This window comes from Eptesicus fuscus, chromosome 4 (assembly GCF_027574615.1).
Source record: "Eptesicus fuscus isolate TK198812 chromosome 4, DD_ASM_mEF_20220401, whole genome shotgun sequence".
NCBI lineage: Eukaryota > Metazoa > Chordata > Mammalia > Chiroptera > Vespertilionidae > Eptesicus > Eptesicus fuscus.
This window is the reverse complement of record NC_072476.1, coordinates 34,084,181-34,099,639: the sequence shown is the minus strand read 5'-3', so window position 1 is coordinate 34,099,639 and position 15,459 is coordinate 34,084,181. Positions and strand designations below refer to the sequence as shown.

Genomic DNA, 15,459 nt, shown 5'->3' with positions numbered 1-15,459 from the left:
GTTAAGTTCCTTAAAGTCAGTGACCATTACCTAATAAAGTCAGGGCTGCAGAAGTTTTAGGCTTTCACTGCTGATGGAAATGCTGCATTGGAAATTCCTAAGCACCATCTTCTTCCAGAAAGATCCCTCTAAGTCGAACCTTATTTGCCATGAATATTTTAATCATTAAAAGAAGTTCCAAAAGTACCTCTACACTTAGGTAGTAGAGTATTAGGTCTATTCTGGGTATCTGAGAGGTATAAGTCTGCCGGGAGACCAAGTTTACCTGCGCGGGCCTCGGGGCCAACGGAAACCTGGACCTCGAGCTGAAGGGGCAGAGGAGGGGGGCGGGGCGGGGGCTGGTCCCACTGCCCTGGGGCCGCCTGGAGGGAAGCCCAGCCCCGAGACAGGGAGACCGGGAGACCCCCACGGTGGCCCAGAGAGGAAGAGGAACCGGTGGAGGGTGAGTGGAGGTAGCTTCACGGGTGGGGAGGGGGCAGACATGGAGAAGACACCCTCTGCTCCCCAGGGCTAAACATAACCCGTTGAGCTGTTGAGACCCACGGGGTGGTGTCTGGGGGTGGATGGCCTGGTTGGGGCCCATTATGGGGTCTGTAAAATGTCACTGACTTTGGGGTCACGGAAGGTCTGGGCAGAGGAAGGTTGACAGTGGGAGGAATGGCCTTCCTCCCCAAGGTCCAGACGGTTCCCGCCTGGTCTCTTCCCTGTTCCAACCCAGGTTTCCTTTATGCGCCCGCCTCTGTGCCCCTCAGCACAGTTCCCGGGTGTCTCTGGGCCTGCACTCAGGCTGTTTCAGGGTGGCTCCGGGAGCCTCCCAGAGGGAGCCGGGATTGAGGATCCTCTCCCCAAGCCGGTGGTTCTCAGATGCTGTTCCTGGCCTCACGGAGGAGTATGCGGTTCTTCTGCTTCCAGTGTCTGAGGTCCTTTTATTTATTTTTTAAATATATTTTTATTGATTTCTAAGAAGAAGGGAGAGAGAGAGAGAGAAATAGAAACATCAAGGATGAGAGAGAATCATTGATTGGCTGCCTCCTGCACGGCCCCCACCGAGCATTGAGCCCACAACCAGGGCATGTGCCCTTGACTGCAAACTGAACCTGGAGCCCTTCAGTCTGCAGGCTGATGCTCTATCCACTGAACCAATCAGGCTAGGGCCTGAGGTCCTTTTAAAATCATTAAAACAGTCAGTGATAGTAGATGACAGGTTTTTTTGGTATGCCCTTACAAAATAAAAAATGGCAATCCTACCTCCCGCCATTCTCTCTCCCTTCTCACACATATACATGAACATAGCTATTACAGAAAATCTCGGGTTCCATTGATTTTCACATTTGTAAATCACTGAGCTGAACTGCTGGCCAGTAGGGGCTGGGGAAGTGGGAGAGACAGCGACGTGTTTTTCTGGTCCCTGGTCCTCACTGACTAACTGTGGGATCCTGGACCAGTGGAGCCTGCTCTCCTGCTCTCTGTTTCTTCATCAGTACCAAGGGGTCTACAAATCCCTCTATATTAAAATGTCGGTGGTGGAGTCTGGCCTATATCAGTGCATTCCCAAAATTGCATATTTGTCCAATCTCAGCACTAAGGGCTGTTCACATGCACGCAGAACCTTGGCCTATCCTCAGAGAAAGGTGAAACAAGGCCCACCTCACTGGAGAGCAAGGTTGGGGGTAGAAGAGGGATTGCGTGGGGTGGGGAGTGCAGACAGGAGGTGGAACACTGGGTGGCCTGTGGTAACCCCAGGCTGGGGAGAGGAAAGTACTGTGTCAATTTAATGTGTTTATTTGTTTCTCTCTGCAGTAGTTACCAAGAGCCTGCAAATTCCTGGCCTTCATTTTCCCCCCACCCCCTGCCCCGTATTGTTCCCATTGGCCTAAAATGGGCATGGGGCGTCCAGTAAGTGCACAGTTAATTTTTTTTTTAGTGCACATTTAATTTTTGTGGAGGGAATGGATAATGGTTGGTAGCTGGGAGGTCTACATGGAGTGGACAGACAGGATCAAGCTGAGCTTTGCAGGAGAGGTGGGATTGAAAAGGTCTGGAGGAGCAGAGAGGGCACCCTCAGGGAAGGACCCCAGGCATGGAAGCTGTGGATGCTTGAGCGGTGGGGGGGGGGGGAGGGGGAGTGTTCCAGGACTAGAGGGAGACATGAGGGGTGTGGGGGCAGGAAGGGTGCTTGGTTGGGAAATTTTGTAAAAACTGAGAAAACAAGGAAGGCTGATGAGCTGGGAGCATGAGAGAAAGAGAGAAGCCAGCATGAGCTCCTGGCTATAATGTGTGCGATGGAGAGGATGACTGAATTAGGGACAATGCTCAGGTCCGTTTTAGACAAGTTGAGGTTTTGGGGAATAGACAGGAAGGGGTACAGACCATCAGATGAAAATGTCCAGGGTACTCCATCCCATCCAGAACATGGGGGTCAATGTGTAGCCATGACTCCCACCTGGAGAGTTTTATAGCTGGGGCTCAACACTCCCTGGTTCCACCTATTTCATAATTGTAAAGCAAAGGGAACTGAGGCCCTGAAGTTCAGGCGACTCATCAGTAGACCTGGAGGGTGGAGGGGAGATCAAAAGGGTAGCTTTGGAGAGAGGGAAGGATTCAATTTTTCAGTGGGGAGAAGAGAAACTGGTAAGTGACAGAAAGGAGGAGAAAGTATGTTAGAATGTTTCCAAAGCATTAAACATTGATAAACAGCATAGTTGGGTGGAAAGGCTGGGAGGGCACCCACACCTCTGTCCTCTGCCTTTAGACTTGTTCTTCTATAGGGATCAACAGTTCCCAAAGCCTCAAAGACACTCCTGGTCCCAGCGGCAGTGAGGGGTGTCTGTAGTGGGGCCATGGAGAGGCCCTGATGCCTGGGCATGAGCAAGGGTGCTTGCACAGGGTGCAGAGAGGTAAGAGCAGCACCTTCACTCCGAGGACCCTGTCTTCAGTAGTCATCACGCACAGCTTGAATCCTTGGTGCTGCGCATCAAGGTGCAGAGATGCCTGGCTTGTACAGGAGTCTCTAGGCCTGGCTATGGGCATGACTTGGAAAGAAGAGCTGTTCTGTTGTCTTAGGGTGCCCCTCATCTCCCTTGTCAAGTGTCTCTCTCACCTCCTGATGCCTCCTTTCTGCACCACCAAGTGGGCAGGATTATCACATGCCATCTGGATACATTCTGACCAGGCCTGCCCTCCCTGCAGCACCACAAGCTCCTACTCAACTCCTCTCCTTCCTCCACTTGTTCCTCTCCACCTTGGGGAAAACTCATTCCTCGGGGCTGCCAGGCTTGGCAAAAGCAGAGAAGAAAGCAGACTCGTTGAATACATTTTCCCTTAGACTGTGAATGGCCACCAGGTCCCTTTTCAACAGGAATATTTGAATTTTAGGAGAAGCTCATCCCCTTCCCCTACTCCCCCTCCCCCTTTAACCAAGCACTTGAGTCCCAGCACTGTGCTTGACCCTTCTGTGTGCAGTATTTCATTTGGCCCTCCCAACGACCCACTGGGCATTATATCCTCCCTCTTCCAAATGGGAGACCCAAACTCCTGAGAGTTTTAGCAGGCTTCACGAAGTTACACAGCTAGCAAGTGATAAAGCAGGGATGACAGTCGAGAGCTTCTAAAGCCAAGTCCAGCCAGTTCTTACCTTCTACATCTCAGGTGCTCATTCAAAAGAAGGCATCTTTTTTTAAAAAAATGTATTTTTTTAATTGATTTCGGAGAGATAGAAACATTAATGATGAGAGAGAATCATTGATCATCTGCCTCCTGCACACCCCACACTGGGGATCGAGCCTGAAACCCTGGCATGTACCCTGACTGGGAATCTAACCATGACTTCCTGGTTCATAGGTCGACACTCAACCACTGAGCAACACCAGCAGGGCAAAAGAAGGTGTCTTTAATGACAGGTGGTGGTTAAGGAGAAGATTTGAGGGGTCCTTAACTAAGGGCCTGACCTCCAGGCCTAGACGATACCTGAGGCTTCAGGAAGGTCTCTGAGACTTTAAAACTATTTGCAAAACTTGCTCTGTGCATATGATCTGCTCGATTTTTCAGCAGGTGCCCCCTCCTGGCCAGGTGGACCCCTTCCCATGTAAACCCAGCGTCCTGAAGCAAAAGGGCCAGTCACTGAGTGAGGGCACTTCAGACCTGGTCTTTCCTCCCCCTGGTCCTCATCCTGAAATCTCAAAGGGCAAATAGCTGACTGAAGAGGGCATTGGAGAGGTTCTTCTGTGGGTAATAACAATTGAATGGTTAGAACTTCAGAGCTAGGAGAGGTTGAGGACAGCGTGGTCCAACAGAGGTGGAAAAAGGGACCCTACATGCCTAAGATCACCCAGTGAGTCAGTAGCAGAAAAATTGTCCGTTATTTCAGGCCCACTGAAGAGGTCTGTGAGCCTGTTACGTTTATTGAGGCGAAGAAATCAGCATTTACTGACCCTCGCCTATGTGCTAGCACTTCCTTAGGTGCTCTCTCCTTGTACCACGCGAGTATTGGGAGTATGTGCCCCACCTCTTGCCCTCACTTTTCCCTTGCACAGATGATACTGACTTTAGAGAACAAAGACGTAAGGGGCTTCGCATGGGCCGTAGCCCCCGCCTTGACTGCCCTGGGCTACCTGCTCATACTGCTGGTCACCATCTTCCCCTTCTGGGTGCGCCTCGTGAATGAAGAGTCCCGTGAAGTGTTTTACAGTGGCCTCTTTGAGAACTGCTTTCATATCAAGTGCTTGAAGCCTCGACCCTTATCCAGTAAGGAGGGTGGAGGCAGGGACTGGGGAGAGACGGGGCCGCTGCAGGAACTGGGAGTGGCAGGCCGGCAGGCTTTCATAAGCCCATAAGGGGATTTTTCTCTGAGTCTCCACTCCTTTGGGGTTAAGGGAAAGTAGGCGGCTGGGAGGGGGTTAATAATGCCAGGCTGACACCAGAGTCAGGAGCCAATGTGTTAGTAACCAGGTTTATTTCTGGAGAAAAGAGTGGCCCAACATGTGATATGGCGGGGGGGGGGGGGGTGGGGGGGGGATCCTGCCCTACTCTGGGAGGCTCCCCCACCTCTCAGGGCTGCCATTAGCCCATCCGGACAGCACCCTTTAGGCACCCCTCCTAGTTGGGGGAGCAGCCTGGTTAGCAGAGCCTCCACTTGTCCCCTTGGCCACACACCTGTCCATCCCCGGGTGGCAGCTCTGTAGATACTGTGCTCAGGCCTGGGTACCACTTTATCAAAGAGGCACTTGAGACCATGTTTTATAAGGAACTTGGAAAGTTCATGATGGTGTCTGTCTTGGAAAAGAGGCGACTCTGGAAGACCTAGGAATTATCTCCTGGTGATAGGAAAGCAGAGCCACTTTGGGGAAGAAGGGCCAGACTGTGTGAGCTCTTTGGTCCAGGGTTCCTCAACTTTGGCACTACTGACATTTTTGGTTGGGTAATCTTTGATGTGGAGGGCTCCCCTGTTTCTTACAGGTTAATAACACCCCTGCCCGCTTCTACCCACTAGATACCAGTAGACCCCTCCCAGCATTAGTTGTGACACATATCTCCCATGCGGGGGGGGGGGGGGGGAGGGGGGGAATTGTCTCTGGTTTAGAAGCACTGTTTTAACCCAAGAGTAGATTCTAGAACTCTGGGTCTTCAACAATACCTTTGTCTCTTTGTTCTACCCCCAGCTGTCCATTTCTGCATGCTCAGGAATATATACAAACTCGTTTTAACATGGGTCTGAATCATGCCAACAGTAGGAGCATAAGACACCCTGTCCTTAAGACTCTGGCTCTGCTATTTCGGGTCTGTTTCATTACTTCTATTAACTGGGATAATTATAGGGGTTTCCTGCAGAGTTCAGAACATCTTGACTTTCCACCAGTGACTTGTACAATGTGACCAATACAGATGTGATTCCTCCTGTTTCCTTGTGTAACAAATTTTATCACCAGGGTTTTATTTTAATATTTTAAAAAATGATTGTAGGAAGGGAGAGGGATAGAGAGATAGAAACATCAATGAGAAAGAAACATCGATCAGCTGCCTTCTGCACGCCCCTTCTGGGGATTGAGCTAGCAACCTGGGCATGTGCCTTGACTGGGAATCGAACCAGTAACTTCTTGGTTCATGGGTTGATGCTCAACCATCGAGCCACCCTGGCCGGGCTATTTTATGTTGTTTTTAAAAACTACCATTTGTCCATTTAAATTTTTTTGTTTGTTGTACTCCCATGTCATGGGGAACAAAATGGGGCCAGAGCATTCTTGGGGCCGAAGTGGCAGGGTCAGAACCTTGGTCCCAGACCACATATTGGGGAGCTCCGGGGGCCATCCCTGCCAAGGATCTGTGGGCTTTGTGGGCTCTGCCCTTTGGGGTCAGGGTGCCCAGCACTCGCCCACTTTCCCTCCCCTGCAGTTTACATCATCCTCGGCCGAGTTTTCCTGCTGTCTGCAGTCGTCTTGTCTTTCCTCACCACCCTCATCATGGTGTCTTTTGCATCTCAGCTCTTTCCAAGGACCTGGAAGCAAACTTTTATATCAGCCTCCATCAGCTTCTTCACAGGTGTGGGGCAGGCAGGCAGGCCAGGGGGAGGGTCTGGGGAGGGGTCCAAAGGCAGGTGAGGGAGTTAAGGGGGAGGGGAGTGGTCTCTGTGATGTTAGGAGAGAGGATTTGAAGTCCCCTCTCTTTTGTTGGCTTTTCTATGAAGTAGCCCACCATCATACCTGCCCCCTCAGTATTTATGACCCTTTTTCTTTGGGGCTTTTCAGTTCTTCATACTTCCAACTGGCATAGTCCTTACCACATTGATTGGAGGTCATTTTTCTGGTGGCCTTTTACCATAATCTCTATCCCAGTGACTGTCCTAGAGTCTAGAATTCTAATATAATTGAAATATACGATATAAATAAAATATAAATGTTTCTTAGATGAATGAATGGAAGGGACTATCTCTGCCCTTTGGGACCTCTGACGTTAAAAGGTTGGCCAAGGCCTTCCCCTGCCATGAGATGGAGGGGCTGGAAGGCTCATGGTGGGAGAATCAGGTTGAGTTTCAACCAAAGCATCACACCCAGAGGGCCCAGGCTGAGTCAGCTGAGGTCAGGAGCATGGAGGGTACTTGGGAAAAGGATTTCTGATTAGGGGGCCCCTGGGAGGTGAGGCACATGGGCTTTGAGATTAGTTGGGAAAGAGGGCAAGACAGGCATGTGGGGTGGAAGTTATTGGCTCTGAGAGGGCAAGGTGTGCCAGCAAGAGAGAGGATCCTCCATGCAGGAGCCACATGGCTCTGTCTAATTAAGTCAGAGGAAAGGCTGGAGTGAAGGCAGAGAACCACAGGAGGAGATTAAGGGTACTTCCCTGTGACCCTGCAGGGACTTGTGCTTTCCTGGCCTTGTTGCTGCATGCCCTGGAGATCCAGAGTCTGAGGATGCAGCCCAGGCCTCCCCAGTTCTCCGTGCAGTGGCCTTACTATGTCCTGGGCTTTGGTATCCTTCTGTTCATAGCGGCTGGTGAGTGTCCTGGAACTGGTGCCCCTCTCCCTGCCCTCTGTCTGGATTCAGGAGCCTTGTTCTAGAGCTGCGCTGTTCAAAACTGCACTCACTAACTACATGTGCTATTCAACTTTAATTAATTAAAATGAAGTAAAGTTAAAAATTCAGTGCCCCAGTCATACTAGACACATTCCAAATACTCAATAACCACATTATTCGGTGTCCAGTGGCTACCTTATTGGATGATAAAGATACAGAAATTTCCATTGTTGTAGAAAGTTCTACTGGATAGCACTGCTCTAGAGCTTCAACCCTCCCTTCCATCCTTGTCCTTTCCAATTCTTATCCTACTTGACTTGAGAACCAGGACTCTTCCAAATTTTCATACTCTCCCTTATACATAATATCCTGGTGCCTAAGGCTTTCTAGTCCTATCTCTATCTTTATCCTGAAATCTAAGATCCTATTCCTCACCCTATCCCCTTTATCTTTACATACCATCGCCATCTAAGTTTATAGTCCTAATTTTGTCTCTATTATCTTTGCCTGCTATGTTAACCTGACCCATGATTATAATCTATTTTTTAAAATATGTTTTTATTGATTTGAGAGAGAGAGAGAGAGAGAGAGAGAGAGAGAGAGAGAGAGAGAGAAAGGAAGGGAAATGGAGGGATGGAGGAAGAGGCAGAGAGAGAGAAAGAAAGAGAGATAGAAACATCAATGTGAGAGAGACACATCGATAGCCTACCTCCTGCACACCCCCTACTGGGGATTGAGCCCATAATCCAGGCATGTGCCCTGACTGAGAATCGAACTGGTGACATTTTGGTGCATGGGATGAAGCTCAACCAATTAAGTCTCACTGGCCAGGGCATGATTATAATCTATTTTAACTCAATTTTATTATACATTGAATAAATAATAAAGAATATTTATAATATAAATTTAAGATATAAGTACTTCAAAATAAACTGCACACCACTATATAGTTTAAGGACTAGCCATATTTCAGTGACTCCATTGTTTATGTACACCCTTAATTTATGTACCACTGAGAAAGAAAAGTTGATGCCAAGTATAATTCTAAGATGCTATAGCTTATAAGATACATCCTCATTTCAGAGATGTTAATCTTCCCCCAAGGATATTTAATATATATATATATATATATATATATATATATATCCTTGATGAGATATATATATATCATCAGTGATGAGACAGAATCATTGATCGGCTGCCTCCTGCACGCCCCCTACTAGGGATGGAGCCTGCAACCAGGGCACATGCCCTGACCAGAATTGAATGCTGACCTCATAGTTAATAGGTCGACACTCAACCACTAAGCCACACCAGTCAGGCTAGAGGATATTTTTTCCCACTGTTTTTTAGAGCAAGTGGAAGGGAGAGGGAGAAACCTCGATGTGAGTGAGACATATAGATTGGTTGCATCCCGAACATGTCTCTACAGGATGGGAATCAAGCTTGCAACTGAGTACGTGCCCTTGACTGAAATCAAACCTTCAGTTTGTGGGCTGACACTCTCACCACTTAGAAAAACTGACTAGAGCTGCAACTTGACATTTTCTCTTTTTAAATCCTCACCTGAGGGTATGTTTTTATTGATTTTAGAGAGAGAGAGAGAAAAGGAGAGAAACATCGATGTGAGAGAGAAGCATCAGTTGGCTGCCTCCCTTATGCAATCCAAGTGGGGATTGAACCCATAACCTAGGTATGTGCCCTGACTGGGAATTGAATCCACAAAATTTTGGTGTATGGATGAAGCTCCAACTAACTGAGTAGGCACTTAAAACTTTAATTCCAAAACACACACACACACAATAAAATAAAAAAAAAAACCTCAAAACTTGAATTCCCCTATAAGAATTACTTCATTTGCAGCTCCCCTTTTAATGTGTAGTATTTTTTGTTGTTATATTTCAAATATTTTCTAGTTCTCCTTATGATTTCTTCTTTGATCCCTAAAATATTTTTAAAATTTCAAGCACAGAATTTTTATTGTATCTGTGCTTATTATTTTAACTTAATTTCAATTTGATGAGAGATCATGGTCTATATATCCCTAATATTTTTAGATTATTGAGACTTGCTTTATAGCCTAGATTGAGGTCTGTTTTTATGTTTCATGTTGAATGCAATCTTTTATCTTTCTAATAAACATCAGACCAAGCTTGTTTATGTTTAAATCTTGTCAGAGGCTTACCATATTTTAGTTTTCAAAGAACCAGCTTTTAGCTTTATTTAACCTTCATATTTGAAGTTTGTTTTCTATTAATTAATTTTTACTTCTAATTTTGAACTTCCCTACCTAAATTTTTGCATTTATTCTGCTACTCCTTTTTGAACTTTTAAAATCAGGATCTAAACCCATTGATTTAGACTTGTTATATTTTACTAGGGAATTGAACTTTTTATCATTACCCTTTTTATTTCTAGTAATGCTTTGTTGTAAAGTCTGTTTTATCTAATATTACTGTAGCTACTTCTACATTTTAGATTAGTATTTACCTGTTATACTTTTAAAACCTTTTACTTTAAAATTTTCTCTGACTTTATGATTTGGATATCCTACCTAATAAAAGAGTAATATGCAAATTGACCCCAACTCAGCTATACCCACAAGCCACGCCCACCAACCACGCCCACCAACCAACCAGGAGAAAATATGCAAATAAACCCAACCAAGATGGCTACAGCCACAGAGGGCAGGAGGGAGGCTTGGGTTTCCCCGGTAACAAAGGAAGCCAAGCTTTCCACCTGCTGTTGCCGGCCTAAGCCTCCACTCAAGGCTACAACGTTTCAATTCTAGAAGGTAAACAAATCCAAACAGAAATGGCGGCAGCCACTGAGCTGGAAAGAGCAGTAGGCAAGGGTTGCCCCCGGCAATGGAGGAAGCAAAGCTTCTGCAGCCCTGGCTGGCCTAGGCCTCCACTCCAGGCTACAAAGTTTCAATTATAGAAGATACATCAATCCCAGGAGAAATGGCTTCGGCCCACGGAGCCAGCAGGAGGCTTGGCTCCACTCTAGGCTACAAAGTTTCAATTGTAGAAGGTAAATAAATCCCAGATACCAGGGCCTCTGCTTGGATCACCAGGGGGCGTGGCCAGCCTGCAAACCACCACAGGCCCTTCGCCCAGGCTGCTCCACACCCCAAGGGAACCCCCACCCTGATCCGGGACACCCTTCAGGACAAACCAGTTGGCCCCCACCCATGCACCAGGCCTCTATCCTATCTAATAAAAGAGTAATATGCAGATTGACCATCACTCCAGCACACAAGATGGCTGCCCCCATGTGGTCAAAGATCCTGCCTCCATGTGGACACAAGATGGCTGGCACAAGATGGCCAGCAGGGGAGGGCAGTTGGGAAGGACCAGGCCTGCAAGGGAGGGCAGTTGGGGGCAATCAAGCCTGCAGGGGAGGGCAGTTAGGGGTGACCAGGCCAGCAGAGGAAGGAAGTTGGGGGTGACCGGGCCTGCAGGGAAGGGCAGTTGAGTGGGACCCAGGCCTGCAGGGGAGAGCAGTTCGGGGGGGACCAGGCCTGCAGTGCAGGGCAGTTAGGGGTGACCAGGCCTGCAGGGGAGGGCAGTTAGGGGCAATCAGGCTGGCAGGGGAGCAGTTAGGCATCAATCAGGCTGGCAGGGGAGTGGTTAGGGGGTGATCAGGCTGGCAGGCAGAAGCGGTTAGGGGCAATCAGGAAGGCAGGCAGGCGAGCAGTTGGGAGCCAGCAGTCCTGGATTGTGAGAGGGATGTCCAATTGCCCGTTTAGACCCAATCCTGGGCAGTTGGACATCTCTCGAGGGGTCCCAGATTGGAGAGGGTGCAGGCTGGCCTGAGGGACACCCCCCCACGCCCAACCCCCATGCACAAATTTCGTGCACTGGGCCTCTAGTCTACACTAATAAAAGAGAAATATGTAAATTGACCATACATCTGCAACACCCACCAGCCAATCAGGAGGTAGTATGCAAAATTAGCAGGACAAAGATGGTAGCAGCCCTGCCACCCAGCTGCTCCAGGTGCAGAGCAGCTGGGTGGGGCAGGACGCCTGCTATGAAGGGGAGGGTGGGGGGCGGAGGGAGCTACAGGAGCGGCTCTCTGGCCTGAGCGATGCGAAGACTCTGGCTGGAGTGAAGCGAAGATTGCAGACTCTGGCAGGAGTCAGCGAGAAGCCTGCAGACTCTGGCCGGAGTGAAGGCGGAAGGCGGTGGCCAGAGCGAAAGCCTGGGTCCTGGGTGCTGGAGAAAAACTGGTGCCAGCAGCCAGGTGAAGGAAGGCCTATTGCACGAATCTTCATGCAACGGGCCTCTAGTCTTTTATAAATAGCTTTTACTGGTAACTGGATTTTTTTCATCTAGTCTTATAATCATTGTCTTTTTAAAAAAATTTAATAAATATTTATTGTTTAGTTTATTACAGTTGTTCCATTTTCCCCCCATAGCTCCCCTCCACCCGGTTCCCACCCCACTCCATGCCTTTACCCCCCATCCCCCCACTGTCCTCGTCCATAGGTATAAGATTTTTGACCAATCTCTTCTTGCACCCCCCCACACCTCCTCCCCCACGAGAATGTCAGTCCATTCCCTTTCTATGCCCCTGATTCTATTATATTCACCAGTTTATTCTGTTCATCAGATTTTTTATTCACTTGATTTTTAGATTCACTTGTTGATAGATATATATTTGTTGTCACTTTGTTGTTCATAATTTTTATCTTTTTTCTTCTTCTTCCTCTTCTTCTGCATTTTATATAATACTGGTTTGGTGGTGATGAACTCCTTTAGTTTTTTCTTATCTGTGAAGCTCTTTATCTGACCTTCAATTCTAAATGATAGCTTTGCTGGGTAGAGTAATCTTGGTTGTAGGTTCTTGCTATTCATCTCTTTGAATATTTCTTGCCACTCCTCTGGCCTGCATAGTTTCTGTTGAGAAATCAGCTGACAGTTGTATGGGTACTCCCTTGTAGGTAACTAACTTTTTCTCTTGCTGCTTTTAATATTCTCTCTTTGTCTTTTGCTCTTGGCATTTTAATTATGATGTGTCTTGGTGTAGTCCTCTTTGGAGTCCTCTTGTTTGGGGTTCTCTGCACTTCCTGGACTTGTAAGTCTGTTTCTTTCACCAGGTAGGGGAAGTTTTCTGTCATTATTTATTCAAGTAGGTTTTCAATATCTTGCTCTCTTTCTTCTTCTGGCACCCCCATAATTCGGATATTGGTACACTTGAGGTTTTCCTAGAGGCTCCTTACACTATCTGAATATTTTTGGATTCTTTTTTATTTTTGCTTTTCCAGTTGGGTGTTTTTTGCTTCTTCATATTTTCAAATCCTTGACTTTATTCTTGGGATCCTGTAGTCTGCTGTTGGATCTCTGCATATTATTCTTTATTTCAGTCACTGTACGCTTAATTTCTGATTGGTCCTTTTTCATATCCTTGAGAGTCTCACTAAGTTTCTCGGAGGTTTCTAAAAGATTCTTGAGTAACCTTATAACCATGGTTTTGAACTCTATATCCAGTAGTTTGCTTTCCTCCATTTCTTTCATTTGTGACCTGTTTCTTTGTCTCCATATTTTGGCTGCTTGCCTCTGTTGATAGAGTGGCCTTGTGTGATAGGTGTCCTATAGGGTCCAGTGGCTCAGCCTCTCCAATTACCTGAGGTGGACACTCTTGGTGTTCCCCTTTGTGGGCTGTGTGCACAGTCTTGTTGTAGTTGAGCATTGATTGCTGTTGGTATCACTGGGAGGAATTTACCTCCAGGTCAATTGGCTGTGAGGACCAGCTGTGTCTACAATGGGAGAACTGCGGTGCTGGAGACACCCTTATGGGGCAGAATTTGCTTCAGTGGGGCTTTGGTGCTCATGGAGTCTGCCCCTTGAGTGTGTTGTTTATGGATGTGAAGGGTTGTAATCTGGTATGGTCTCACACTGACCCCTGGGTACACTGGCTCTTGGATCTCCAAGGAGGTGCAAAGTCAGCCACTGCCTGGGGCCACCCAGCAGGAACTACAGAAAGATCTGCAGATTCCTCCTTTTTGTTTGGGGTTTGGAAGTACCCAGATGAGGCCCAGCTGTTTTTTCCTCAAAGGGACACACTACCCGAGTTATGCTCAGTTTTTTGGCAAAGTCTGAAACACCGAGCTCAAAAGGTTGCCCATCACTGATTTAAGGTATCTCCACTTATTCTTATGAACATCAATTCTCTTTTTCCTTTCTTTTATTTTACTAAGGTTCTTGAGTTGGGCATCTGGATTTTATGTTTGAGCTTCTTCTCTTAAACCTTGTTTTCTCATCTACTAATGGTTTGGCAACTGTTATTTCCAGCACTGGCTATGGTTCTGTGAGTTTATCCATCTGTTCATACGCCTTGTTTTCTGGTGCATTCTGTTTCTCCTTCTGTCTCTATAATGCTCTACATTGGAGGGGAGCCTTGGGGAGGGCAAAAGGAGTTGCATTAGTGGAGCAAATCTCTGACTTTTAGGGGATGAAGTATGATACCTTCTCTAATCTGAGCCAAACTTTTGCTGTTCCCTAGGTGTCATCTACCTCTTTCAAGAAGCCTGCCATAGGTGCCATTTATTACGCATTTCCCAGAGTATCAAGGAGACTCCAGAGAGCCCACACCTGGAGATTCTGGAGAGTTTTGGAGGAGGACTGAGCTCATTGCAGAAGGAGACCCTGCTGAAGGAAGAGACAGTTATCTAGTCCAGGAGAGTCTGTCCTCCACCCTTCAAGTTGTGTGAGTGGGCGTGTGTGGGTGGCACTCCCTTCTCTGCCAGTCTCTGCTACTTTTAATAAGCTTCTTGTATATGAAATTAATGCTCCACTTCCCTCTACAGTGATTCTATTTTGCTCATATTTGACTTTTTTTTTGTATTTGAAAATTTTGAATTCTTCTGAGTCTCCTGAGTGATCTCTCTCCTTTCCTTCCTTCAGGTGTTTTCAATAAAAGGACTACTGTCTGTTAATCCATACCTCAAAAACCCAGCCTGGAGGGTAGGAGGGGAGGGAGTTATATTATAATATGATTAAGTGAAATGATCTTTCATAAGACAAAAACCGAACAGAATGTAACCACTACAGGTGTTTGAGTTAGTCATATTAAAAAGAAAAAGTGATTTTGCCATACAAAAGTGTGACTTGGTACAGAAAAACCTTTCCTTCCTTTTTTTAAAAATTCTTTAATCTTCATCAGAGGATATTTTTTTCCTATTTACTTTTTTAGGGAGGGAGGAAGGGAGGAAGAGAAGGAGGAAGAGAGAAGGGGGGGAGGGAGCGAGAGGGAGAAAGGAGAGAGAGAGGGAAGTGTGAGAGAGACACATTGATTGGTTGCCTCCTGCCTGGACCAAGGCCAGGAACGAATCTGCAAACCAGGTGTGTGCCCTTGACCAGAATCAAACCCATGGCCCTTTGGTGCGTGGGCCGGTGCTCTACCACTGAGCCACACCGGCCAGGGTCAGAAAACTTTTCCTAAGTATGTGTTGGGAGGAAGGTTTGGGGTGGTTAAAGGTGAACACATCCCCAGGATTGAATTCCAAGGTCTGGAAGCCTGAGCCTAATGAGTCTATGCCCCTGAGGAAAGCATAAAGCAATGTATTGGCATTCCATCCTCCCACTAGAGTCAGAAGCCTCCTGAGCACCTCTAACATGCCCTGTTCACATTCCTGATGGTGCTTACAGACTGGGGAGCGCTCAGCCTACCCGCTAGGATGGGAGTAACTGGGAAGGACAAATGCTTTGGGGCAACGGGGAGGCCAGAAAAGTGATCCTAAGTAACTGCCTCCCCACTTCTCTCTCAAAAGAACACACATGTGGAAAGCTCTTAGAACTTTAAGCAGTGTAAATTCAAAAACAAGTTCAGGGAGCCCTGTACGTCTTTCTGAAGAAATGTGATGGACATGGCTAGAGTCTGTTGTGACTGTTAGTGTTCATAAAAGGTTGACCTCTTGCAGTGCATCTTGGGGTGCACAGAGGTATCAGAA

The 15,459-nt window shown here is 47.2% G+C and overlaps 1 protein-coding gene across 3 annotated transcripts; it reads left to right on the top strand.

The window, feature by feature from the left end:
- Positions 1–340: 340 nt before the first annotated feature.
- Positions 341–14,445, top strand: TMEM225B (transmembrane protein 225B). 3 transcript variants are annotated; one of them, XM_028145808.2, is made up of 7 exons: positions 341–442; positions 1,801–1,896; positions 4,533–4,743; positions 6,388–6,534; positions 7,344–7,481; positions 14,013–14,216; positions 14,414–14,445. In XM_028145808.2, exons 2-6 carry the CDS (start codon positions 1,879–1,881, stop codon positions 14,180–14,182), a joined length of 684 nt encoding a protein of 227 aa, XP_028001609.2. In that variant the 5' UTR covers positions 341–442; positions 1,801–1,878; the 3' UTR covers positions 14,183–14,216; positions 14,414–14,445. The 3 variants fall into 3 exon arrangements, with proteins under 3 accessions (XP_028001609.2, XP_028001612.2, XP_028001610.2); XM_028145809.2 differs by lacking the exon at positions 341–442 and adding an exon at positions 818–920; XM_028145811.2 differs by lacking the exon at positions 1,801–1,896.
- Positions 14,446–15,459: the final 1,014 nt, after the last annotated feature.

What these genes read in the sequence shown, in the direction of transcription:
- TMEM225B (XM_028145808.2), top strand. An exon ending in GAAGCCTCGACCCTTATCCA is followed by an intron (nt 4,744 to 6,387) that starts GTAAGGAGGGTG and finishes CCTCCCCTGCAG; the next exon opens with TTTACATCATCCTCGGCCGA. An exon ending in CTCCATCAGCTTCTTCACAG is followed by an intron (nt 6,535 to 7,343) that starts GTGTGGGGCAGG and finishes GTGACCCTGCAG; the next exon opens with GGACTTGTGCTTTCCTGGCC.